The 25,003-nt window shown below is 44.4% G+C and overlaps 1 protein-coding gene across 2 annotated transcripts in view; it reads left to right on the top strand.

Annotated features, from left to right (window-relative positions):
• Positions 1 to 22,073, top strand: part of GABRR1 (gamma-aminobutyric acid type A receptor subunit rho1) — a 122,848-nt gene extending 100,775 nt beyond the window's left edge. For both annotated transcript variants that reach the window (XM_068231135.1, XM_068231136.1), the window contains exons 7-10: positions 1,792 to 1,932; positions 12,908 to 13,060; positions 16,674 to 16,882; positions 20,243 to 22,073. In XM_068231135.1, the coding sequence (XP_068087236.1) occupies positions 1,792 to 1,932; positions 12,908 to 13,060; positions 16,674 to 16,882; positions 20,243 to 20,530 (791 nt within the window). In that variant the 3' untranslated portion in view covers positions 20,531 to 22,073. The remainder of the gene's footprint in view (positions 1 to 1,791; positions 1,933 to 12,907; positions 13,061 to 16,673; positions 16,883 to 20,242) is intronic.
• Positions 22,074 to 25,003: the final 2,930 nt, after the last annotated feature.

The raw sequence follows: 25,003 nt of genomic DNA, 5'->3' as shown, positions 1-25,003 counted from the left end.
AAAAATTACAAAAAGACAAAGTAAAAATGTTACAAGATAAAAGTTACAAAAATAAGAGGTTACAAAGATACACACACGGATATTTGCGTAAAAATAAACGGGGGGAAAAAGAACGTTACCAGCTTAGAACGTTGTTTGACGGGAGGATGCCGTTTTGACCAGGAGTCGCGATCATCTCTAGCTAAAGCGCTACCTCCAAGAGAAGATTCTTATTGGGTATCTGCCTCTGCTTTTTATACTCTGAGCTACGCCTGGAGGCTGAAACTTCCTTGGGGAGGGGAGGAACTAGGTTTTAATTAAATCTCAGACATTTCCATTTCCAGGTAAAAGTCTGTACATCAAAGATTGTGAAGTGAGGCTTTCAACTCCAGATGAAAACTTGATTAAGGCTTTTTCCTGTCTCCGTTTTTAAAGTCTGCAGAGATTCCAACCCCCTTCCAATAGATGTAATTTACAGGGTATCGTTTGCACCTCCACTAATAATTTAATTTCCAGTAGCCTGTCATATACATTTCCAACATTCCTGTGTTAGTCTCCAGACTCTGGTCCTCTTGCTTTGTGTATTGAGACAATGGGCTGTCTCCTGGGTTCAAAAAGCCAGGCAGATAATCCCATTAGCACTCTCAGAGGAACTGCATACAGAAACTCAAAGCACCTCATATGGTCAAGACAATCACCCATTTCCTTGCCCCAAGCAACTCAAGGTAACAGCTCCTTTCTGGCATACCTACACGGAACACAGGCAGAAAAATGAAAGAATATGTTCCTTTATTCGTAACATCATCAGCACCCCAATATATCACCACACGCGTGACCAAGCATCAGCTTAGACGCGAAACGGCCGTCGCCCCACCGCTCCAATCCTCCACCCACCTCCTGCACCGCTCACCCTGCACATTCTGGACATGTAAGAGATGCCTGGCATCGCACCAACTTTACACGTGTTTCACAAATGAAGTGTTCGCCAAGATTGCATGTATATAGACTGTGACAGCACGCCGGTAAAAATTTGATTGACGGAAGGTGCACGCTTTTTCTTTTTCCCTGCGAATACTACTGTTTATGTGATTTTCCTTTACACTGAGCGGAGCACGCGTTTAGGCAACAGTCACATTATACAACGCAAGGTGCTGCAGGGCAGCGGAGGACTGTTTTTGCTAAAGCAGACCACCAGCTACCTTTCTTGACAATAAAGGATGTGCCACACACCAATTCCCCTTTTTTCTTGAGTTATTCAACAAGGAAAAGTCAACCTGTAGCAGAAGCAAACACACACATGCGCCATCTTACTCAGTCTCCAGCAGCTGTCACACTCAGCCTCCAGCAGAAAACACACATGCTCTGTCACACTCAGCCTCCAGCAGTAGCAAACACACACATGCTCTATCTTACTCAGTCACCAGCAGCTGCCACACTCAGCCTCCAGCAGAAAACACACACATGCTCTGTCGCACTCAGCCTCCTGCAGCAGCAAACGCACACATGCTCTATAGCACTCAGCCTCCATCAGCAGTCACACAGCCTCCAGCAGCAAACACACACCCTGTGTACCCCACACAGGAGGACGCAGGGACAGGGACATTATTTAATAGGATATGGCAACTTTAGGCAGCTAGGTAGTTAGTTAGTATATATATATTGTCCTATCTCTTATTTTTGAGTTCTTTTGTTTTTCACCTGTTTACAATAGCAGCAGTTACACAATTCTACTTGCCCATGATGTAGACTGAGGATTCCACTGAACTGCAAGGCTGCTCATCTCAACACCGCTTTTGTGCTTTTATGTTTCAGATGCCTACACAGAGGATGACCTCATGCTGTACTGGAAAAATGGCAATGAGTCTCTGAAAACAGATGAAAGAATTTCTTTATCACAGTTCCTTATCCAGGAGTTCCACACCACTACAAGGCTTGCTTTCTATAGCAGCACAGGTAAGTATTCTGATACAAGCAGTATTGTTGGATTGCTATTCAAACAATCTGCATCAATTTCCTTTTATATTATCACATGAGCAACTGACCCTTGTCAGCTCTTATGACATAGCCAATATTAATGTCTCTCTGCAGGGTACAAATTCAAGCTGCAGGAGATAAAACAAACTTAGACTGAAAGATTATGAAAACTGCCTCTGCTGACGTAATTCTAAAACACTGCATGCTTTGTTGTCATGCTGATTTATCAGCCTTAGTACTGTACTTAGTTTTCCTCACATACCTAAAAGAAAGCTGTTGTTGATTTCGAACATAGTAAAATCAGCACACAAAATCCTATAGGAGTAAGTGGACAATTGACCTTGTCAAAATCCTGAGCGGTTCTTGCCTTTTTCAAGATTGCTACCTCAGTAAAGGACCAGCCTTTAAAGCGTTGCGATCAGGGGCGTCGCTAGCCCTATTTTGGGGGGCCCGTGCCCCCAATCTGTCCTGGGGTGCCACGGAACTCCCGGCCGCTGCTGCCCCGCTCTGACCTGCTCTGCCATTCAGACCTCGATCAGCGCTGGGCGACCAGATAGAGCGGGCGCTAGGACCTAGCGGACACCACTGATATGCGGAAGTGACATCACTTCCGCATATTTGTGCCCGGCGCCCGCTGTATCTGGTCGGGTCGCCCGCTGATCCTGAGGTCTGAAGCGGCAAGGTAGGTGGGGTGGGGAGCGCGCCTGTCACTCACTACCTAACGGGGGTCCCTGTCACTCACTACCTAACGGGGGTCCCTGCTGTCACTCACTAATGGGGGTCCCTGCTGTCACTCACTACCTAACGGGGGTCCCTGCTGTCACTCACTACCTAACGGGGGTCCCTGCTGTCACTCACTACCTAACGGGGGTCCCTGCTGTCACTCACTATCTAAACGGGGGTCCCTGCTGTCACTCACTATTTAACTGGGGGTCCCTGCTGTCACTCACTATTTAACTGGGGGTCCCTGCTGTCACTCACTACCTAACGGGGGTCCCTGCTGTCACTCACTAACGGGGGTCCCTGCTGTCACTCACTACCTAACGGGGGTCCCTGCTGTCACTCACTATCTAAACGGGGGTCCCTGCTGTCACTCACTATTTAACTGGGGGTCCCTGCTGTCACTCACTATTTAACTGGGGGTCCCTGCTGTCCCTCACTACTTAACGGGGGTCCCTGCTGTCACTCACTAACGGGGGGGGGGTTCCCTGCTGTCACTCACTACCTAACGGGGGTCCCTGCTGTCACCCACTACCTAACGGGGGTCCCTGCTGTCACTCACTACCTAACGGGGGTCCCTGCTGTCACTCACTACCTAACCGGGGTCCCTGCTGTCACTCACTATTTAACTGGGGGTCCCTGCTGTCACTCACTATTTAACTGGGGGTCCCTGCTGTCACTCACTATTTAACTGGGGGTCCCTGCTGTCACTCACTATTTAACTGTGGGTCCCTGCTGTCACTCACTATTTAACTGGGGGTCCCTGCTGTCACTCACTATTTAACTGGGGGTCCCTGCTGTCACTCACTATTTAACTGGGGTTCCCTGCTGTCACTCACTATTTAACTGGGGTTCCCTGCTGTCACTCACTATTTAACTGGGGTTCCCTGCTGTCACTCACTATTTAACTGGGGGTCCCTGCTGTCACTCACTATTTAACTGGGGGTCCCTGCTGTCACTCACTATCTAAATGGGGGTCCCTGCTGTCACTCACTACCTAACGGGGGTCCCTGCTGTCACTCACTACCTAACGGGGGTCCCTGCTGTCACTCACTACCTAACTGGGGTCCCTGCTGTCACTCACTATTTAACTGGGGGTCCCTGCTGTCACTCACTATCTAAACGGGGGTCCCTGCTGTCACTCACTATCTAAACGGGGGTCCCTGCTGTCACTCACTATCTAAACGGGGGTCCCTGCTGTCACTCACTATCTAAACGGGGGTCCCTGCTGTCACTCACTATCTAAACGGGGGTCCCTGCTGTCACTCACTATCTAAACGGGGGTCCCTGCTGACACTCACTACCCAACTGGGGGTCCCTGCTGTCACTCACTACCCAACTGGGGGTCCCTGTCACTCACTACCTAACTGGGGGGTCCCTGTCACTACCTAACTGGGGGATGCCTGTCACTGCCTACACTGGGGGCTCCTGTCACTAACTGAACTGGGGGGCTCCTGTCACTACCTAAACTGGGGTACTCCTGGCGCTACCTTAACTAGGGGGCACCTGTCGCTACCTAAACTATCCAGGCCAGCCAGCCCAGCATCACCACCAGCCAACCAGCCCAGAATCACTATCAAAAAGGCCACAGCATCACCACCAGTCAGGCCAGCATTTACTTCAACCAGCCAAGCACATCCCAGCATCACTGCCAGCAAACCCAGCTACAACATCGGCCACAGCATCACCGCCAGCCAGGCCACAGCATCACTGCCAGGCCTTTCAGCTCACACATCATCCCCAATCCAGCCAAAAACAGTATTGCCAGGTACAGCAGCCAGTAGAGAATTCAGAAGCCAGGTGAGAGGTGTCTACCATATTAAGGGGCCTATTTATGTGAAATGCTGTCTATTTATGTGCCTCATGACTGCTGAATTTGTCTTGTTGGGGGCCTCATGATTCCTGAATTTGTCTTGTTGAAGGCCTCAAGACTGCTGAATTTGTCTTGTTGGGTGCCTCATGATTTGTTGGGGGCCTCATGATTGCTGAATTTGTCTTGTTGGGGGCCTCACGCTTGCTGACTTTGTCTTGTTGGGGGCCTCATGATTGCTGACTTTGTCTTGTTGGGGGCCTCATGATTTCTGAATTTGTCTTGATAGGGGCCTCATGATTGCTGAATTTGTCTTGTTGAGAGTCACATGATTGCTAACTGCGAGACTATGGAAAAAAAATTAATCATCATCATATGAGACAATAGCATTAAACCTACTTTTTTAGCTTTTTAAAACAGAAAATAGAACTGGGAGGTTCTAAAAAAATGAATATATTTTTTCAGGAGTAGGATGGATGAAATTGTTTATCTTTTCAGTTTTTCAACTTGGATTTTCCATAATGTTCATGTATGTGTTAAAACGTTTGTATAGTATTTAGTTTAAATTGCTGTTGCCACTTTTCGATAGATAAGTGACTTGTGGGTTGCAGTTTGGGCCTCCAAAAAGTTCGCCACCACTGTCCTAATCTAATGTACGATTGGCCCCACCCATGGCCACGCCCACTCACTGCATGACCACGCCCATTTTTGCAGCGGCACGCTGCACATAGCCACCACCTAGTGCCCCCAGGTGCCACTGATCTCCAAGGACCCTAGGAACGCCCCTGGTTGCGATCATATAAATCCGGCATAGCGGGGTCTGAACCCTCTATAACAGTAATTATAGATTGACGGTGTACCTTGAAATGAATCAGAACTCTCAGTATTAGATTTTATATAAAAAATTGTATTTGCTTATCATACAGCATATATACAAAATATGAACAGTTCCAAGTAGTGTTTCCTTCTAACAGTATTCCATCTCATCAAGGCTTTAGAGCCAAGCAATCATCAATCTTCTAAGTATATTCAAAAAAGAATATAACAGTTGTGTTATGTAGAATAAGATCAAAAAGTATTATCATCTGTATCAATAGCTGTGTATCTAGTAGATGTGTAAAACTTGTAGTAATCTTCTTAAAGAAAGAGCATAAAAAATAACTTCTGAAAAAACTTCTTGCTAACATCTTATCAGAACTTAATGCTGAAAAATTAATAAAGTAAATCACCGGAATACTAAGCATATTACCTCTTCTCTGTCATCTCTTCAGCATCTAGGACCACGTGTGGGAAGGTAGTTTCTGCCTCGTGTGTCTTCTCTGGAGATTGGTAGACTAGTACAAACTATGAGCTTTCAGCTCCTACTTTTATAGGGATAGGATGCAATATGGCTGCCTAATCTGGAATTTCCCTAAATCCCAGGTTCTGATTGGCTTAAACTTTGTGCGTCAATGCTTTATCATGTTTTGAATACCTAAGTCATAATATTATTGTTTATACATTCCTTAATTGCCTTATATTGTGGGAATTAACATCATTTGGAGTATTTGACATTTTGACATTTGATATAGGGTCATTTCTGACGCAGTTAATTAAAAATGGACGTCACCAGCCATCTTGTCTGCTGGTTGACTTTGTTGCCCCAGACATTGGACTTCCAAAAACATTAAACAATGTCATTTATGACGCATTTCTGATAATGTGTCCTTCTGCTAATTAGTTTGGAATGTGTGTTCTTTCCCAAACAAGATATAGGGCATGTTGACCTAAGCAATCTGTTAATTACAGATATAGTAATGTAATGCTTATTGAAGTACACAGGGCTTCTAATATACTCATTTAAATATAAAGCTTATTATATAATTCGTCTTAAAACAATTAATCATATAAGATCTAATTGTACATTAAAATGTAATAATATAAAATCATGTTCTATATATTTGCTTTTATGAAGAAATAACTTTAATAATTTCAACTACCAGATGTCACCATTTTAACATCTTTAACTAATTAGGAAAACACCTTCTTTTTGTTTTATATTTAATGAGGCCTGTTCCCGAAACATAGCATATGTTATCAGCTATGAGTGTTCAGCTAGCTGAGACGGCCTTATTACATGTCAACAATGTTTTAGAACTAAAACAATCTTATGAAAAGGTTTACTGTCTCATCTATCACTGGTATAATCCAGCTTTTAACTATAATAAATTCAACTATATGTAATGATAGGATTTAACAATAATTATTTCTTTCTTTAGAAGGACTGTATTGATTATTAATATTTAAATGTAATAATATTTATGTGTAATAACTAAGCAAAATGTGTATATACAGTGGGTTGCAAAAGTATTCAGCCCCCTTGAAGTTTTCGACATTTTGTCACATTACTGCCACAAACATGCATCAATTTTATTGGAATTCCATGTGAAAGACCAATACAAAGTGGTGTACACGTGAGAAGAGGATCGAAAATCGTACATCATTCCAAACATTTTTTACAAATAAATAACTGAAAAGTGGGGTGTGCGTAATTATTCTGCCCCCTGAGTCAATACTTTGTAAAACCACCTTTTGCTGCAATTACAGCTGCCAATCTTTTAGGGTATGTCTCTACCAGCTTTGCACATCTAGAGACTGAAATCCTTGCCCATTCTTCTTTGCAAAACAGCTCCAGCTCAGTCAGATTAGATGGACAGCGTTTGTGAACAGCACTTTTCAGATCTTGCCACAGATTCTCCATTGGATTTAGATCTGGACTTTGACTGGGCCATTCTAACACATAGATATGTTTTGTTTTAAACCATTCCATTGTTGCCCTGGCTTTATGTTTAGGGTCATTGTCCTGCTGTAAGGTGAACCTCCGCCCCGGTCTCAAGTCTTTTGCAGTCTCCAAGAGGTTTTCTTCCAAGTTTGCCCTGTATTTGGCTCCATCCATCTTCCCATTAACTCTGACCTGCTTCCCTTTCCCTGCTGAAGAGATGCACCCCCCGAGCATGATGCTGCCACCACCATATTTGACAGTGGTGATGGTGTGTTCAGAGTGATGTGCAGTGTTAGTTTTCCGCCACACATAGCGTTTTGCATTTTGGCCAAAAAGTTCCATTTTATTCTCATCTGACCAGAGCACCTTCTTCCACATGGTTGCTGTGTCACCCACATGGCTTGTGGCAAACTGCAAACGGGACTTCTTATGCTTTCTGTTAACAATGCCTTTATTCTTGCCACTCTTCCATAAAAAAACACACGATTGGTTCGCACGATGGCCAGGGGCCCCGGACCTCTCTCACTGGCCGGGGCCCCAAGGCCAATGCGCGATACCTGGAGGGGAGTGCAGGTGGGCCTGGACCTCTCACACCCAGGCTCTGGACCTCTCACATCCAGAAAACCCACCAACACTGCCTCCATACTGAATGCTAAATTCGACACACACAAGCAATAGAACACAGCAATCTTGCGATTTGCGTCCAACTGAAGCCTCCCACCTGAATGCTAATGGCTGCTAGATGTGGTATGGCAGGTAAAGGGTGTATGACAGTGCATTCTGATTGGCTGACGAGCACCTGCTGACGACTCAAATGTAGCTGCATGCATGTTTTGCTGTGTTCTATTGCTTGTGTGTGTCGAATTTAGCATTCAGTATGGAGGCAGTGTTGGTGGGTTTTCTGGATGTGAGAGGTCCAGAGCCTGGGTGTGAGAGGTCCAGGCCCACCTGCACTCCCCTCCAGGTATCGCGCATTGGCCTTGGGGCCCCGGCCAGTGAGAGAGGTCCGGGGCCCCTGGCCATCGTGCGAACCAATCGTGTGTTTTTAAACGTCTTTTTTCAGCTCTAGGACATGGCGGACAGGTGAGCGGTTAGGGAGGGACCCCTGTGGGAGGGATGCCTGCACGGGGCGGTCCTGCTAGCGACGCAATCTTGCGATTTGCGTCCAACTGAAGCCTCCCACCTGAATGCTAATGGCTGCTAGATGTGGTATGGCAGGTAAAGGGTGTATGACAGTGCATCCTGATTGGCTGACGAGCACCTGCTGACGACTCAAATGTAGCTGCATGCATGTATTGCTGTGTTCTATTGCTTGTGTGTGTCCACTCTTCCATAAAGACCAACTTTGTACAGTGCATGACTAATAGTTGTCCTATGGACACAGTCTCCCACCTGTGCTGTAGATCTCTGCAGCTCGTCCAGAGTCACCATGGGCCTCTTGACTGCATTTCTGATCAGCGCTCTCCTTGTTCGGCCTGTGAGTTTAGGTGGATGGCCTTGTCTTGGTAGGTTAGGTTTACAGTTGTGCCATACTCCTTCCATTTCTGAATGATCGCTTGAACAGTGCTCCGTGGGATGTTCAAGGCTTTGGAAATATTTTTGTAGCCTAAGCCTGCTTTAAATTTCTCAATAACTTGATCCCTGACCTGTCTTGTGTGTTCTTTGGACTTCACGGTGTTGTTGCTCCCAATATTCTCTTAGACAACCTCTGAGGCCGTCACAGAGCAGCTGTATTTGTACTGACATTAGATTACACACAGGTGCACTCTGTATAGTCATTAGCACTCATCAGGCAATGTTTATGGGCAAAAAACTGCACTCAGATCAAAGGGGGCCTAATAATTATGCACACACCACTTTTCAGTTATTTATTTGTAAAAAAAAGTTTGAAATCATGTATGATTTTAGTTCCACTTCTCACGTGTACACCACTTTGTGTTGGTCTTTCATGTGGAATTCCAGTAAAATTGATTCATGTTTGTGGCAGTAATATGACAAAATGTGGAAAACTTCAAGGGGGCCGAATACTTTTGCAACCCACTGTATATATATCTGCTGCAGTAATGTGAGTTTTAAACTTGCTTTCTGTCTGCACATACTGCGCTGTCTAACCTTGACATTTGAAAGATTCTTGTAGCATAAACAAAGAATGTTTTGCTTCTTAACTAAAATAATATAATTATGAGTTTCACTGCCTGGAATATGCGGAGAAGTCACAGAGCAATATTTTAAAAAAGTACTCTAACTTTACAGTTTACAATGAAATTTTGCATAGAACATTAAAACTTAAAACATACACATATGACAGCTTTTCCTGCATAAATAAACCACTAGAATTCTGACAACCTTTAAACCAGGCTAGTTTCACACTGGGGCATTGCGTTGAATATCCTGTAAAGGTTAACCCTGTAAAGCGGCACAACGCAGCTACACTGAAGAGGAAGGGAAGATGACCTGTCCCGACGCTGGAATGAGGTAAAGTTTGAAGCTCCGCTGCCATACATACAGTACATGAGTATGCTTTACTGCAACTGCATATGTGCACATTGCCTGGTACAGCACAACATGCCTTGCTTTATTCTGCCACATTCCACAGCACCGCACTGCTAATATACCGATGATGTGAACATCCCATTACAATATAATTGAATTTCAGCACACTGCAACGTGTCGGCCTTATTTTCTTAGATAAGGACAAAGGATCAGTTTACCTATTGTATCTTTGCTGTAGAGGTACCTGAAATTCAGCACAGAACTGCTGTGCTGCCCCTAATGCTGTATACATACAGGGGAAAAAGTGTTGCTCAGAATAACCTTCCATGATTGCTTCAGTGTTATCCCTAGTGAATTTACAGTTAGGGAACCAATACTGCTCTGTGAAAAGAGGAAGGTGGAAGACTGGCAGGACATTTCCCACGGTAGCTCACTGCAGGAAATACAGATGCAGTTGGTTGAGTATTCATTGTTGGTTGTTTAAAGGGATACTGTAGGGGGGTCGGGGGAAAATGAGCTGAACTTACCCGGGGATTCTAATGGTCCCCCGCAGACATCCTGTGTTGGCGCAGCCACTCACCGATGCTCCGGCCCCGCCTCCGGTTCACTTCTGGAATTTCTGACTTTAAAGTCTGAAAACCACTACGCCTGCGTTGCCGTGTCCTCGCTCCCGCTGTCATCAGGGATGTACTGCGCAGACACAGACCATACTGGGCCTGCGCTGTGCGCTCTTGATGACATCAGCGGGATCGAGGACACGGCAACGCAGGCGCAGTGGTTTTCAGACTTTAAAGTCTGAAATTCCAGAAGTGAACCGGAGGCGGGGCCGGAGCATCGGTGAGTGGCTGCGCCAACACAGGATGTCTGCGGGGGACCATTAGAAGCCCCGGGTAAGTTCAGCTCATTTTCCCCCGACCCCCCTACAGTATCCCTTTAATCTTACCACTTTCATGTAGCTTATTAAAACAGAGCCATCAAAGCTTTGTCTCAGCATCTGATAAGCAGTAGTAGGTTGACAGCCAGTTCAGCATAAGTTCTTGGAGTCCAAGGTAGGTAGTTAGTCAAGCAAGCCCAGCTATTAAGGTCAGAAGCATCATCACTAGACAGTTTCCCAGCAAAGTAAGCATGCCTACTACTTAATATTGTGATATTATGTTTTTTTTATTGTGTCTTAGGCCTGGTGCACACCAGAGGAGTTTTTCTGAGCGTTTTCAGTTTTTAAATCTGCTGCTAATGTTATCCTATGTGTCTGTGCACACTGGAGCAATTAAGTTTTGTAAAAAAAAACATAGCATTACATTCGAAGAGCTTTTAGAGGTATCAAAAGCTCTTCCCAATGTAATGCTATGGGGTTTTTTTTACAAAACCTCATTGCTCCAGTGTGCACAGACACATGGGATAACATTAGCAGCAGATTTAAAAACTCAAAACGCTCAGAAAAACTCCTCTAGTGTGCACCAGGCCTGAAAGAGGAATTTCAGCCTAAACAAACATACTGTCATTAAGTTACATTAGCTATGTTAACTAAAATAGATATGTAACATAATCTCTTACCCACAGTTTTAAAAGAAAAGGCAAATGTTTGTGTTTTCATGGGGACAGCCATCTTTTTCATAGGGCAGCCATCTTTTTGGTTGAAAGGAGGTGACAGGGAGCATGAGACTCAGTTCCAACTGTCCTGTGTCCTGATAACCCCTCCCTGCTGTGCGCGCTAGGCTTTGAATCTCAAATTCAAAATAAATACAAAAAAAAAAAAATTGCGCCAAAACAGCAGAAGAAGAACAACAACATCAAAAATCCCATCATGATTTGTACAGCACCAGGGGAAAAATGCCTGGGCAGTTTTCTTCTGTGCAGCTAAAAATGAGGCTTGGGTAAGAAAAACGAAGTTCTAATGCTGTGAAACTGTTAAAGAAACACCAAGCCTTTTCAGTCCTGATGAGTAGATTTTTAGTCTGGAGGTTCATTTTAAGGTGCCCATCGATCAGATCAATTGAATTGATCCATTTATCGTATCGATCCCATTGATCTGATCAGATTGGTTAGCAGGAATTGTATATTGTATATTGATGTATCACTAAGGTATGTCATGAAGTTATGAAATTTCTGTTAAACGTAAAAACATAATTCCTTAAAAAAATACACATGAATAGTTTTCAACATCATTTACATCACAGGTTGCCCAACATAGTTGTCCTATGGTTGAACAATAACAATGTGGAGCAGATTTATCAAGACAGTTGAAAAGAAAACTGGAACAAAAGCAGTTCTGATTAACAAATCAACCCATCAGCATTGATGAAAACTAAAGGGCTTCTTATAAAGCAGGAAAAAAGGGCACATGAACTCTTAAGGAATGAGGTGTCTATGATAAAAGCGGCTGGGCCTCGGGGGCGCCAAATTTAATTCTGTGCCGCAAATTGCAGCTTTTACAATAGCCACGATAAGTGGCTATGAAGATAAATGTTGGCGTTGGGAGGTGCCGGATTAGTGGCAAAAGGGGCCATTTTCTGCAGACAGGCTTGTGGACAAAGAAATGGCTTGTGGCTACATTGCGGCATTGCATAGCGGGCCCCTCTTGCCGTTAATCGGCTTCTCCAGGGCCAAAATTTACTTTCATCGCCGCATATCGCAACTTTGTGGAAGGGAGGGGGTAGCTTTAGGAGGGGGGTTTATGGTTATGTGCCACCGGGGGGGGGGGGGTGTTCGGTTTAGGCACCACCAGGGCGGGTCTTAGGGTTAGGCACCAACAGGAAAGGGTTCTGTGTGAGAGAAGGGTTAAGTGTAGCCATAGTAAAATATCAGTATTTTATTATCTAAATCCAGTAGTAGAATAGAATAAAGTAGAATTTTACTAGCGGCAATCCCCTGCGCCCTTTTTTCCAGGCGCCTTTATTTCATGTATGCCTGGGCAACTGCTCCAGTTTCATCAACCTTTTAGTTCTTCACCTGCCTGTATTTTTCCCCTTGCAGATACTAGTACAGCACTCCTTTCATTCTTTCCATTTCTATATATCTTCTTATCTTATGCACAACAGGTATCTGAAAGTTGGCATTTTTCTCCTGTGCATTTTTCCTGTGTAATGTTTCAGGTTTTGTTAAAGTGCAGTAGAAGCTGAGAAAATTGTGTTCTTTTTAGTCTGACTACTAATAATATTTTCTGAATACAGGGTGGTACAATCGACTGTATATTAATTTCACACTGAGGCGGCATATTTTCTTCTTCCTACTACAAACATATTTTCCTGCAACGCTGATGGTGATGCTGTCCTGGGTGTCTTTCTGGATAGACCGCAGAGCTGTGCCTGCCAGAGTTCCTCTAGGTAAAAATACATACATGTTTGCAAGAACAATACTTAAAGCTGGACTCTTTTCAGAAACGTTGTGAAATGTTTAAAAAGGTGTGTCTAATGTGTGGCTTGCAAAATCCAGCATCACCTTCTTACCGAGAACACAACACAAACAGTTATAGGCCTGGGACAGTTTTAGGCAGCACTTTTATGAGCATTTGTGATTTAAAAAAAAACTCTTGCTGATGTAATGCTATGTGTGTGATACCACATGAGGGATGCGATTAGCAAGAGCTTTATAAATCACAAGCGCTTAGAAAACACTGCTGGTGGGTTCCAAGTCTTATTCTTCATTTTAAATGAAATCCTGCTCTTGTTAAAATGTGCTATGAACTCACGTAGCAGTGCTGCACAAATATTTATTTGCAATTTTCATTTATTAAAATTACCTTACCACTCAGCTTCCATACAGCTATTTACTCCAACCCCAACCGTAAGAACAAATTACACTTGAAAGGAACTAAGCGCAAAATTTTTAAAACTTATCAAATGAACCTTGGCCTAAGGGGGGTTCATAAACTAAGGGGGCTTTTGCGGGTGCAGCGAGCATTTCCTTACCCACTTGTAAAAACAAAACGAGAGATGGAGAGCCCCCAGTGGTGTAGTATATTAAAGCTGACCTGAACTCAGAACTTGCCCTCTGCTATAAAAGATAAACAACAACATAATAACATTTAACGAAAAGCATTTCTTTGTTACAGCTGATAGAAATCCTGCAATAAATCTGCAGCGTGACTACTTCCTGCTTTTAGGAAGCAGACATAGGGTTAACATCCTGTATTTACACATTAGCTGCTCTGCAAGGGCTGCTGAGATGAGACAGCTGAGAGAGCAAATTATACTTGTGATTAGACACAGATGAGGGGGAATTAGACGGATAAACTCTGTAAATACATACAGGGTGGATTTTTTCGGTTTTCCATCTGTCTTGTGCAATAGTTCGGGTCCACCTTAAAGTTAAGGTGGGTGAGAACAAATTGGGTGTGAATAAATACTCACAAAGATGGGTTACCTTCAAGGCAACCACTGTATGGGCAGGTGGACCCCACTCGAGTTAAGAAGTTGCTCTCTGTATCTGGATTAAAAGTATTAAAACCCCCAGTTTAGGCACAAATCAGCTGATTTCGTCCGAAACTGGGCGCCCCATAGCAGCAATGCTATGCTGCTCGGGGCGCGTAGCGGTAATTTGGGGCACTGGCGGCTGCCAGACCCCGAATTACATCTCCCTCCAAGTTGCGACAACTCAGAGGGGAAATAGTATTTAACGCCGTCATTCGTCTCTCACCGCACCGAACTGAGCGGCGCCGAATTAATATGCACCCAGTTCAGGTACGTTATGTTTAGATATGATTATGCACACAGTTTACACAACTTGTGTGTCTGTGTACATGTCGCTCTATGAGCTGATGATACTAAATAAATCACTTGTGACACACCTGGTCAGGAGTTCAGACACTGACAACTTTTTGTACCACTGACAGCCTGTGCTGTATGTTGCAATCTCCTCAGGCAGACTCAGACTGTGCAAGATGCTTCTAGATGTGTTAATACATTGGACACAAGTTCAAGCCTGTGGCATGTCTCCTGTTTCAAAATTGTGCAAGCTTTTTCAAGTCTGAATGGTGGAGATGATGCAATTGAGACAACAGGTGCAGCAACACTCATAGGGCCTGAAATCTGACTCTCACTGCAGCTCTGTTTTGCTAAATCAGGGGTGTCAAACTCAAATACTAAGTCAAACTCAAATACAAAGCGGGCCCTCCCTACCCTAAACAGTTTGATAGTGTTTAATGTCCCCAGCCATCCCCTATACAGTTCCCTGGAGTCTTATGCTCCCATCCCTTCCCTATACAGTCCCCTTGTGTCTAATGGCCCCCTCCCTCTCCTATACAGTTCCCTGGTGTCTAGTGGCCCCCATCCTCCCCTATACAGCCCCCTTGTGTCTAATGGCTCCCCCCCCCTCCCCTATACAGTTCCCTAGTGTCTTATGCCTCCTCCTTCCCCTATACAATCCCCTTGTGTCTAATGGACCCCTCCCTCTGCTATACAGCTCCCCAGTTTCAAATGGCCCCCATCCCTCCCCTACACAGTTCCCTGGTGTCTAATACCCCCCTTCCATACAGTTCCTCCCCCTTATACAATGGTCCTCCCGCCCCTATACAGTTCATTGGTGTCTAGTGATCCCCTTCATACCCCAAAACAATTCCCTGGTGTCAGTGGCGTAGCTAAGGAGCTGTGGGCCCCGATGCAAGTTTTACAATGGGGCCCCCCAAGCACTCTATACATAACAATTGATACGGCACGCCAAAACCTGCCAATGTCAACTACAGTGTCAGAGGAGCAAGAAGGGGATGGAGAGCAGTTTGTTAATGATTACCACAAATCAAAGTATCTATAGAAGTGATTATTATGAGCACAGGACAAATAGAGAGCTAATATTGTAGTTGAGGGAGGGCCCTTCGGGGGCCCTCTGGCCCAAGGGCTCCGATGCGGTCGCAACCTCTGCAACCCCTATTGCTACGCCTCTGCCTGGTGTCCAGTAACCCCCTCCCTACCCTATACAGTTCCTGGGTGTCTAGTACTTTCCCCTCCCTAATTCGGCTTTCCTGGGGATCTAGTGCTTCAGCATCAAAAATGGCTATCCTCGTGATCAAAAGTGGGCCAAACATAATTCAAACCGGGAAAAAACTTGTAGGCCAAATTTGCTGAACCAGGTCACTTCAGCACCTGCATGGCTGTAATTTGATTGCTGGCGATAGCCAGACTGCAAATTACAACCCCGTACGCCACAGCCTGACAAATTGTCGGCTGTGGCTTTGGAGGGGCCCAGCGAGAACACGGAGGGACGGAAGAAGATGTGGGAAGCCTCGATAGGATCCAGAGGCTTCCCCCTCCCAAGGTAAATACCCCCGGGGGCACGTTTTCTTTTGGTACAGAGTCTCTTTAACGCATGTTTTCACGCTTAACGCAGTTTAATACATACACCCCAAGATAACATTTGATTGCTCGGATTACTAAGCTATTAGATTTTAGAGGGCTATTAGATTTTATAGACATATAGGTCTATAGCTTGTGGTAGGCTTTAATTTTAGGCACTTGATGTACTAGCAACATATTGTAGTCTTATATGCAAAGGACAAATTCTGCTCATGTGTATTAGTGAAGGTGGTTCATAAAAAATGGATCGCATTTCTTTTAACCTGTTATCAGCTACAGACAAGTTATCTCAATGCACTGCTTTTGTCTTTTAGCCAGCAGAACGCGTAAATTATTGGCTTGCTTTGATCTTTCTCTTCAGGCAGAAAACATAGAAACTGAAATCATAAGTCCTCTTTTATTGTCTCATACTGCCCCCTAGTGACAAGTGGCCATAAATACACATACAGCAGTACTAATTAGAAGCCAGGAAATGTAACAAAGAATACTGTAAATACAAAAGTTTGCTCATTTAAATTGGCCTGAAACACTTACAAGCCTCTAAATAATTCTGCTAAAGGGTTAATAACGCAAACAGCAGTGTACATTGATTAAACAAAAGTATACATTTAATTTCATGCTTTATGCATTTGTTTGCTTCTCTCCCCAGGAATAACCACCGTATTGACTATGTCAACCATCATTACTGGAGTCAATGCTTCCATGCCCCGAGTTTCATACATAAAAGCTGTGGACATTTACCTGTGGGTCAGTTTTGTGTTTGTGTTTCTATCGGTGCTGGAATATGCTGCTGTAAATTACCTGACTACAGTGCAAGAAAGAAAAGAGAGGAAGCTGAGAGAAAAGGTCAGAGAAAAGGTATACAACCCTGCCCTCTCCACACCTCTAGTGACATACAAATGTCTTCTTCATTCATAACCTCTTCCCATACATGGATCCAGGACCTCTTTAGAGCTGTTCCCACTTGGGATGGTTGGAAATGTCGACTTCCGAATCAGCAGACATTCCGATTTCCGCCAATGCCGATTACAGATTCCACGGATTTCCGATCGGTTTCCGATTTCAGAGTAGTGGGTTTTTTTTGGTCATTTTTTGCATTCTCTGATTGACCAAATACTTCTGAGGTGACTCTACATTCTCTGATTGGTCCAATGCTTCATAGTTCTGTGATTGGGCTAAAATTACAGAGCTGTGGAAATGCAGTATTTCTACAGAAATCAGATTTCCGAGTTGAGACTTCCGAGTAGTTTTTTCTATTTTTTGCATTCTCTGATTGGCCAAATACTTCCGAGTTGTTTCTGCATTCTCTGATTGGTCCATTGATTTCAAGTTCTGTGATTGGGCTAAAATAACCAAATTGAAGTAATGCAGTATTTCCGCAGAAATCCGATTTCCAAGTTCCGTTTTCTGATTTCCAATTGGAAATTCGCATTTCGGATTGGAAATTTCAATTCTGCAAAATCCGAATGAAATCCGAAATCCCTAGTTCCCCCTCTCGAGAAATCCCTACCTCCTCTTTTTAGACATATGCTAACCTAACCTAACAATTTTATGTAGGCCCTTAAATCCATCTCATTCACCACTTAGACTTAAAGAGAATCTGTATTGTTAAAATCGCACAAAAGTAAACATACCAGTGCGTTAGGGGACATCTCCTATTACCCTCTGTCACAATTTCGCCGCTCCTCGCCGCATTAAAAGTGGTTAAAAACAGTTTTAAAAAGTTTGTTTATAAACAAACAAAATGGCCACCAAAACAGGAAGTAGGTTGATGTACAGTATGTCCACACATAGAAAATACATCCATACACAAGCAGGCTGTATACACCTTTCCTTTTGAATCTCAAGAGATCATTTGTGTGTTTCTTTCCCCCTACAGCTCTCATCCACTGAAGTGTCAGGCTGCTCGTTTCTTCCTGCAAACAGCTCTGCCCTTGTCTGTAATTCCTCAGTATGTGAAAGCCCAGCCAGCTCAGAGGACGATTTATCCAGCTTGTAAAAGATGAGAGAAGCTGCCCTAATCTAAATAACACACAGGCAGTGTGCATAGAGGGGCCTGGAGGGGGGGAGTGCATAGCAGAACCACAACACTGAAGAACTTGGCAGCTTTCCAGACACAGGGCGACAAATCCGACAGGGGAGAGATAAGCTGATTTATTACAGAGATGGTGATAGTAGAAAGTGCTGCAGTAAGCCAGAGCACATTAGAATAGGTTTTGGAACTTGTAGGATGATAAGAAACAGGATGCAATTTTTGTTACAGAGTCTCATTAAAGAGACTCTGAAGTTTTTAAAAAAAAATATTTTTATTTCAAAAATCTGTTTAACCCTCCTGGCGGTTTGCAAAAAAATCGCCAGGGGGCAGCAAATCTTTTTTTTTTAATTTTTTTTTTTTTTTTCATGTAGCGAGACAAAGTCTCGCTACATGATAGCCGCTGCTCAGCGGCATCCCCCCAGCCCCTCCGATCGCCGCCGGCGATCGGAGATCCGGAGATCCTGTTCAAAGAACGGGATCTCCCGGAGGGCTTCCCCTGTCGCCATGGCGACGGGGCGGGATGACGTCACCGACGTCATCGACGTCGTGACGTCAAAGGGGATTCCGATCCACCCCATAGAGCTGCCTGGCACTGATTGGCCAGGCAGCGCACGGGGTCTGGGGGGGGGGGGCGGCTGCGCCGCGACGGATAGCGGCGGATCGGCGGGTAGCGGCGGCGATCGGGCACTGCACGCAGCTAGCAAAGTGCTAGCTGCGTGCAGCAAAAAAAAAATTATGCAAATCGGCCCAGCGGGGCCTGAGCGGTGCCTTCCGGCGGCTTACCCCGAGCTCAGCTCGGGCTTACCGCCAGGAAGGTTAATATGTTATCCCTAACTAAACCGCCGCATCCCTGCCGCTATAAACTATCTAAATCCCCCCAAACTCCCCGGGGCACACTACGGGGAGCGTTTCCATGTGAGGCAGCCCTGCCTCACACGCGTCTGTCAGCGGTGGATCGCCGCCTCTCCCCCACCCCTCTCAGTCTTCCTTCGCTGAGAGGGGCGGGGGAGAGGATCGTTCAGAAACAGCTTTATCAGTCCGCCGACAGCGCGTACACACGCACTACTGTTAGCTGAACGTCCGCCCAGCGGGAGGGTCCGGTGGACTTGTCGTTGCCGCCGGTAGTGCGTGTGTACGCACCTTTAAGCACAGACCATTCTTCTTGCCTATTGTATTCTACGTACCCTCTTAGACTGTAAACTTAATTAACATCATATTTAGCTACCTTAGAATAAGGCTATGTTTCCATTTATGCAATTTACCTCAAATTTCCGTAACGAACATTCACATTAGCATAAAAACCAATGATTGTAAATGGGCTTGTTTCTATGTAATGCAAATTGTCGTGTGCAATTGTATGTGAGGAAAAAAACTGCAATTTTTCACTACATAAACCTGGTGCTGGCAGCTGGCTATTACACAATAGCCTGGCACCCAAATCACCTAGCACCTAAAGCAACATTTAGCTCCTAATCTACATTAAAGGACCTCTGAACTCCCTTTAAAACAGCACACTTTTAAGTTTTTTATTTGCTGCGCTGTGACATAAATCACAGCACCCTCCTCCCCCTTTAGTGCCCTCCCTGTCCCCCACTCCGCTCAGCCAAAATCTTCGACTTGAGCAGAACGTCCAAGATGGAAGTGTCAGTACTTCTTTTTCTCTGCCTGTCATCAGGCGCGCCCCCTCCACTCGTCGCTATTAGTTCCTGTACAGCGTGAATGGGAGCTGCGCTGTGTGCAGTCTTGGGGTAATTTAGCTCAGAACAATAGTGTACAATACAGCTATTAGTACATTATCATTCTGAGCTAAATTACCTCAGGACCACACACAGCGCAGCTCCCCAGCATACTGTGCAGATAGGAACTAATAGCGGCGAATGGAGAGGGCGTTCCTGAGGACAGGCAAAGAGGCAGAAGTTCTGACACTTCCTTCCTGCCCATCCTCAAGCTCTGCATCATGGCTGAGCAGAGTGGGGACAGGAGGGGTGCTAAAGAAAGAGGATTATGCTGTGATTCTTATGTCACAGCACAGCTAATAAAATAGCATTAAAAACTTTTTATCTAAAAACGAGGTTAGGGGTACTTAAAGTAAATACCAGTGCCCAAATTAACAGGCATGCTATTTACCTGCTGTGTCTACAAGACTAGAAAAATATATGTGCTTTTTTCATTTAATTTTTTAGCTTCCTTGTACGTGTGGAGTTCCTCAGCCACGGCCAATGATGGACAGCAGCTACAGTGATGGTGAAGTGAACAATCTGGGAGGTTTCGTTACTGACAATGGTGAGAAAGAGGATCGGATCATGGTACAGCTTGCACTCAGTGCAGAGAGGAACTCAAACAGAAGAAAGAGCCAGAGAGCTTACGTCAGTATGCGCATTGACACCCATGCTATCGACAAGTATTCAAGATCGATCTTCCCTGCAGCATATATTCTATTTAATCTAATTTACTGGTCAATTTTCTCCTAGAGAGACCTGACTTGCCAACAGACTTATAACAGACATTTGCCCATATTGTATATAGAAGGCACTTTGAAATTTACCTGAAGGCGCTTCATTTTTTTACATTTAACGTCTAGCTTGAAGATCAAATCAAATTTTTTTTTCATTCATTTATAGGATACCCGAGTTGTAATTAAAGGACTTACGTGGCTAAGAGTAGAAAAAAAACGGGGGCCGTTCGGGGGGCTATTGAGCGGCGGGGACCGGGCAGAACGGCATGGAGGGCGCGGACGGCGTCCTCCGTGCCTTATAAGCTGATGCAGGTAGCTAACTTTTTTTATTTTTTTTTTCTAATCTTGGCCTCGTAAGTCCTTTAAAGAGTGTACTTTTACTTACACAGGCCTTCTTCCAGCCCCAGTAGTCTTCTTGTAGGGCCCTCACTGTCCACTTCCCTTCGTTGATCTGCTGTGCGGCCCAGTAAAGTCTGCAACTCAACTAAGTTGTGCACTACTGTGCATGCGCAGATCCGGCGGTGTGCTGTCTTCATTGTGCTCCCATAGCATGGAGCATTCTGCACATGCGTCGCTGTGCGTCTTAATGAATTGCACATGAGCAGAACACTCCTGGCCGCAGGAGTGCATTCAAAGAGGATCTGCCTTCAGCGCCTGTACAGTGGTGCGGGACTTACCGGGCCACACAGCGGATCAATAAGCAAGACATCAAGGGACCTACAAGACTACAGGTGATAGAAGAAACCCCAGGTAAGTAAAAGCACACTCTTTAATTATGACGCGGGTATCCTTTAAGTATCTACTCTGTACCTGTTTGTGTCTGTAAATTAATTCTTAAATGTCACGTTCACTTTGTTCAATTTTTGTGATTACTTTTTAAAATGTAGTAAACAAACCAAATACCTGTCTGTAGAAATTTAGCATGAAGCCATAAAATATACATTTTGTAATAAGTTGCTTATAAACATGCTTACCTGTAAGGGACATGTCACACAGGTGACGAGTTGTTAAATACAACAGTCATTGGGGGTTGGTTCACTAAACCCTAATAAAATTGCAGTGCGCATATTTACACATGTAACATAGTGTGCCTTATGCAAGTGCATTGCTTCTGTATGTAGCATTATGCTATTTGTATACATAATGCGAGTTGTGCTATGTGAGCGATGTGCGCTACGTTACTTGCTTAAAGGGGTACTATGGCGAAATTTTTTTAAATTATAAATATGTGCAAACATAAACAAATACGAAGTATGTTTTTTCCAGAGTAAACTGAGCCATACATTACTTTTCTCCTATGTTGCTGTCACTTACAGTAGGAATCTGACAGAAGCGACAGGTTTTGGACTAGTTCATCTCTTCATGGGGGGATTCTCAGGGATTTATTTATTTTCAAAAGCACTTAGTGAATGGCAGTTGCTCTGTCCAACTGCCAAAAAACTGTGTAGCGAGCAGGGAAGCTGGCCAGCATCATTGTTTATATCCTTTTTAGGGAATATCTTTATAAAGAATAAAAGCCTTGCTGAGAATCCCCTTTATGATGGACTAGTCCAAAACCTGTTGCTTGTGTCAGATTTCTACTACCTACTGTAAGTGACAGCAACATAGGAGAAAAGTAATTTATGGCTCATTTTACTCTGGAAAAAACGTACTTCTTATTTCCATTAGTCCCACATGATGGGGGCTGAAGATTACTTCCCCTTCCTGCAAGGGAAAGGAAATGCAGTAAGGCTTAAAAGCACGTCACACCATGCAGACCTCAGTGCTTTTCCTGTTCCTCGTGGTATAGGAGGCAGTAAGGCCAGCTCCCTTGGGAGCTGAGGGTAAGTAGGGCAGGGTGGCTTCCTTTGTCGGGGGGAAGCCTAAGTGGTGGATCCTGGAGTGATGGTCCCAAGAAGGCAGTCTGTCGGGTCCCTGGCGTACAAGCCATAAGTTGGTCTTGCAGGGACCCAATGGTGCAGTTATCGGCTCCTGTTGGCTGTATAGCGTGCGCCCGCATTCCACAAGGAAATTTGCTCGTTTCCGCCGGAAGCTGCGTAGTTCGCGTCTTCCGGCTAGGTCCGGAGAAGCTGATTGGCTGAGGGCCGGCTGTGACTGCAAGTGGAACTAAAAATCTAGCCGCAGTTGCAGTCATAGCGGCAAAAAGAGGCGCACACTTCCTGCAGGTGAAACGCAGGTGGCCAGAGCAAGCCGGAAGTGCACTCGGCGTGCACATGGGAGCTAAATGAGCACACTGGAGCTGGCTGGAGGCTATTTAACATGCAGTCTCACCAGCATTCCGTCCCTAACCATGGAGAGCACAGCAGTCTTCTCAGGGCCGGGACAGCTCAGCAGCAACATCAGCGGAGCAGGTCGTATATCTTTGCTGAAAATGTTGTTGTTTGCCTTGTTTTTTACACTGTATTTTTGCATACTGATTGGTTCTTGTATTGTTAATTGCAGGATTCCAAAAGACTTATGCCAGCAGCAGAGCCCAAAAAGAGGCCTTGTGGCGTTTGCAAAAAGTCGCTTTCCACTAATTATCTAAAGCCTTAAAAGGCTGAAAAAGAATGATGTTAATGTTTCAGGAGGAAATGAAATCAACTTTTAGAAATTTAAAGGAACATTTTTAGCTCTCCCCCTGCTGTTCGGGATGATGCTATCCCAGCAGTGTTTAGGGAGGCTCAGGAAAAATCTAAACTTGATACAGAGACTTCCTCTGAAGGGGAAGAGGCTGGGGCAGGGACGTCTGCCAAGGAGGAGGATATCTCTAAAAAGAGAAAGGGAAAATGTAAACTGTTAGCTGAGAAAACAGATGAACTGTTACAATTTATAAGGGGTACCTTAGACATGTCGCCTGATGTTCCTAGATCCTCAACTGTGGAGGATGAAATATATGAGGAATTACTTGAGCCAGTAGGTCCCTCTTTTCCCATTCATGATTCTATGATGGATCTCATTGCTCAGGAATGGAAGGAACCTGAGAAAAGACTGTATTACCACAGGTCTAATAAAAGGAGGTTCCCCATTGATAAAGTTAAGGCAGAGAAATTATTTAAAATGTCTAAACTAGATTTAGCTGTCTCTAAGCTGTCAAAGGACTCTCCAATACCTTTTGAAGATACTGGTTTTCTTAAAGATGCGCCAGATAAAAGAATGGAAGCACTTTTGAGACGTGTTTAGGAATCAAATTCTGCTTCATTCGCTCCTAATTTGGCTGCTACTTGTACCGCAAGGTATCTGAATATTTGGCTGGCAGGTTTGGAGTCAAATCTTAAGAAAGGTACACCACATGTTGAAATGTTGGGGTCCGTTTCGATTCTAATGCTTGCGGCTAAGTTCTTGTGTGACACTTCTTGTGAAGCGTCAGGATAGCGGCCAAGTCAGCAGCTTTAATTAATTGTGTAAGAAGATTTCTTTTGTTAAAAGGATGGTTCTAGGTTAGAACAAGCTTTAACCAGAAAAAAGAAACTTTTTCCAAAGAAACGTTTTTGTGGTTTCAAGAAAAACACAAAGGGCAAACAGGAGTCTAACAAAAAGTGGCAGGCTCAGAAAACAAATAAATCAAAAGGATTTATGTTAAACCCTTCCTAGTCGGCCTCTAAAGGCAAAATCTACACAGCAATCCGAGCAATGACGGTCAAGTCGGTGGTCGGTTAACAAATGTATTTCCTTTTTGGGAAAAATAACTCCCAACAGCTTAATTCTGGACATTGTGTCTCTGGGTCTAAAGCTGGAATTTTTCAAGCGTCCTCCGACAAAATTTGTGATAACAAAAAGAGATCCGAACTGTCAATTGCAGGGAGCTATGGAGTCAGCTGTGGAGAGTCTATTTCGGAAGGGGGTGGTAGAAGAGGTACCAATGGTGGGGCAAAGAAAAGGCTATTACTCCACAATTTTTCTGGTCCCAAAGCCCAACGGAGATTTTCCACCAATCATATATTTAAGGTACAGCGGGAGAGATGGCAGCGCTTTCAAACAGAAGCTTTACCTGAGTGATTTAACTGCATGGATGCGCAGAGCTCCAGTATATGGACTACATTACACACCTAGCATTCAAAACAGGCAAAGGGGGGTGTTAGCTTCAGTAAATAATATGTGCATAGATTATTCCCTACTGGACTTCCCCACGGCGGTGACGTACCCCCTCGGGGAAGACTTAACACTAGTCTAGCAATAAAAACATAATATTCCTCAGCTGCTAATCATAAAATGGTATACACAGGCTTACATTGCAGGTGCAGCCTTGAGCGCTGTCATTTATCTCCCTGTCTATATATTTAAGGTACCTGAACCAGTACACAAAATATCGAAAGTTCAAAATGGAGACTTTAGCATCAACAATTCTTCTCCTTAGGGAGGATTGTTTTCTTGCATCGCTAGACCTCACAGATGCCGATTCATCGCTTTTACCGCAAGTATTTGAGGGCTGCAGTGTGGGTTCAGTCCACTCTAGTACATCTGCAATTCAGAGCATTGCCATTTGGAATGTCTGCAGCTCCTCGGATCT

The sequence above is a fragment of the Hyperolius riggenbachi genome, chromosome 4 (genome assembly GCF_040937935.1).
Source record: "Hyperolius riggenbachi isolate aHypRig1 chromosome 4, aHypRig1.pri, whole genome shotgun sequence".
Taxonomy (NCBI): Eukaryota; Metazoa; Chordata; class Amphibia; order Anura; family Hyperoliidae; genus Hyperolius; species Hyperolius riggenbachi.
This window is presented reverse-complemented; position numbering and strand designations above follow the sequence as displayed.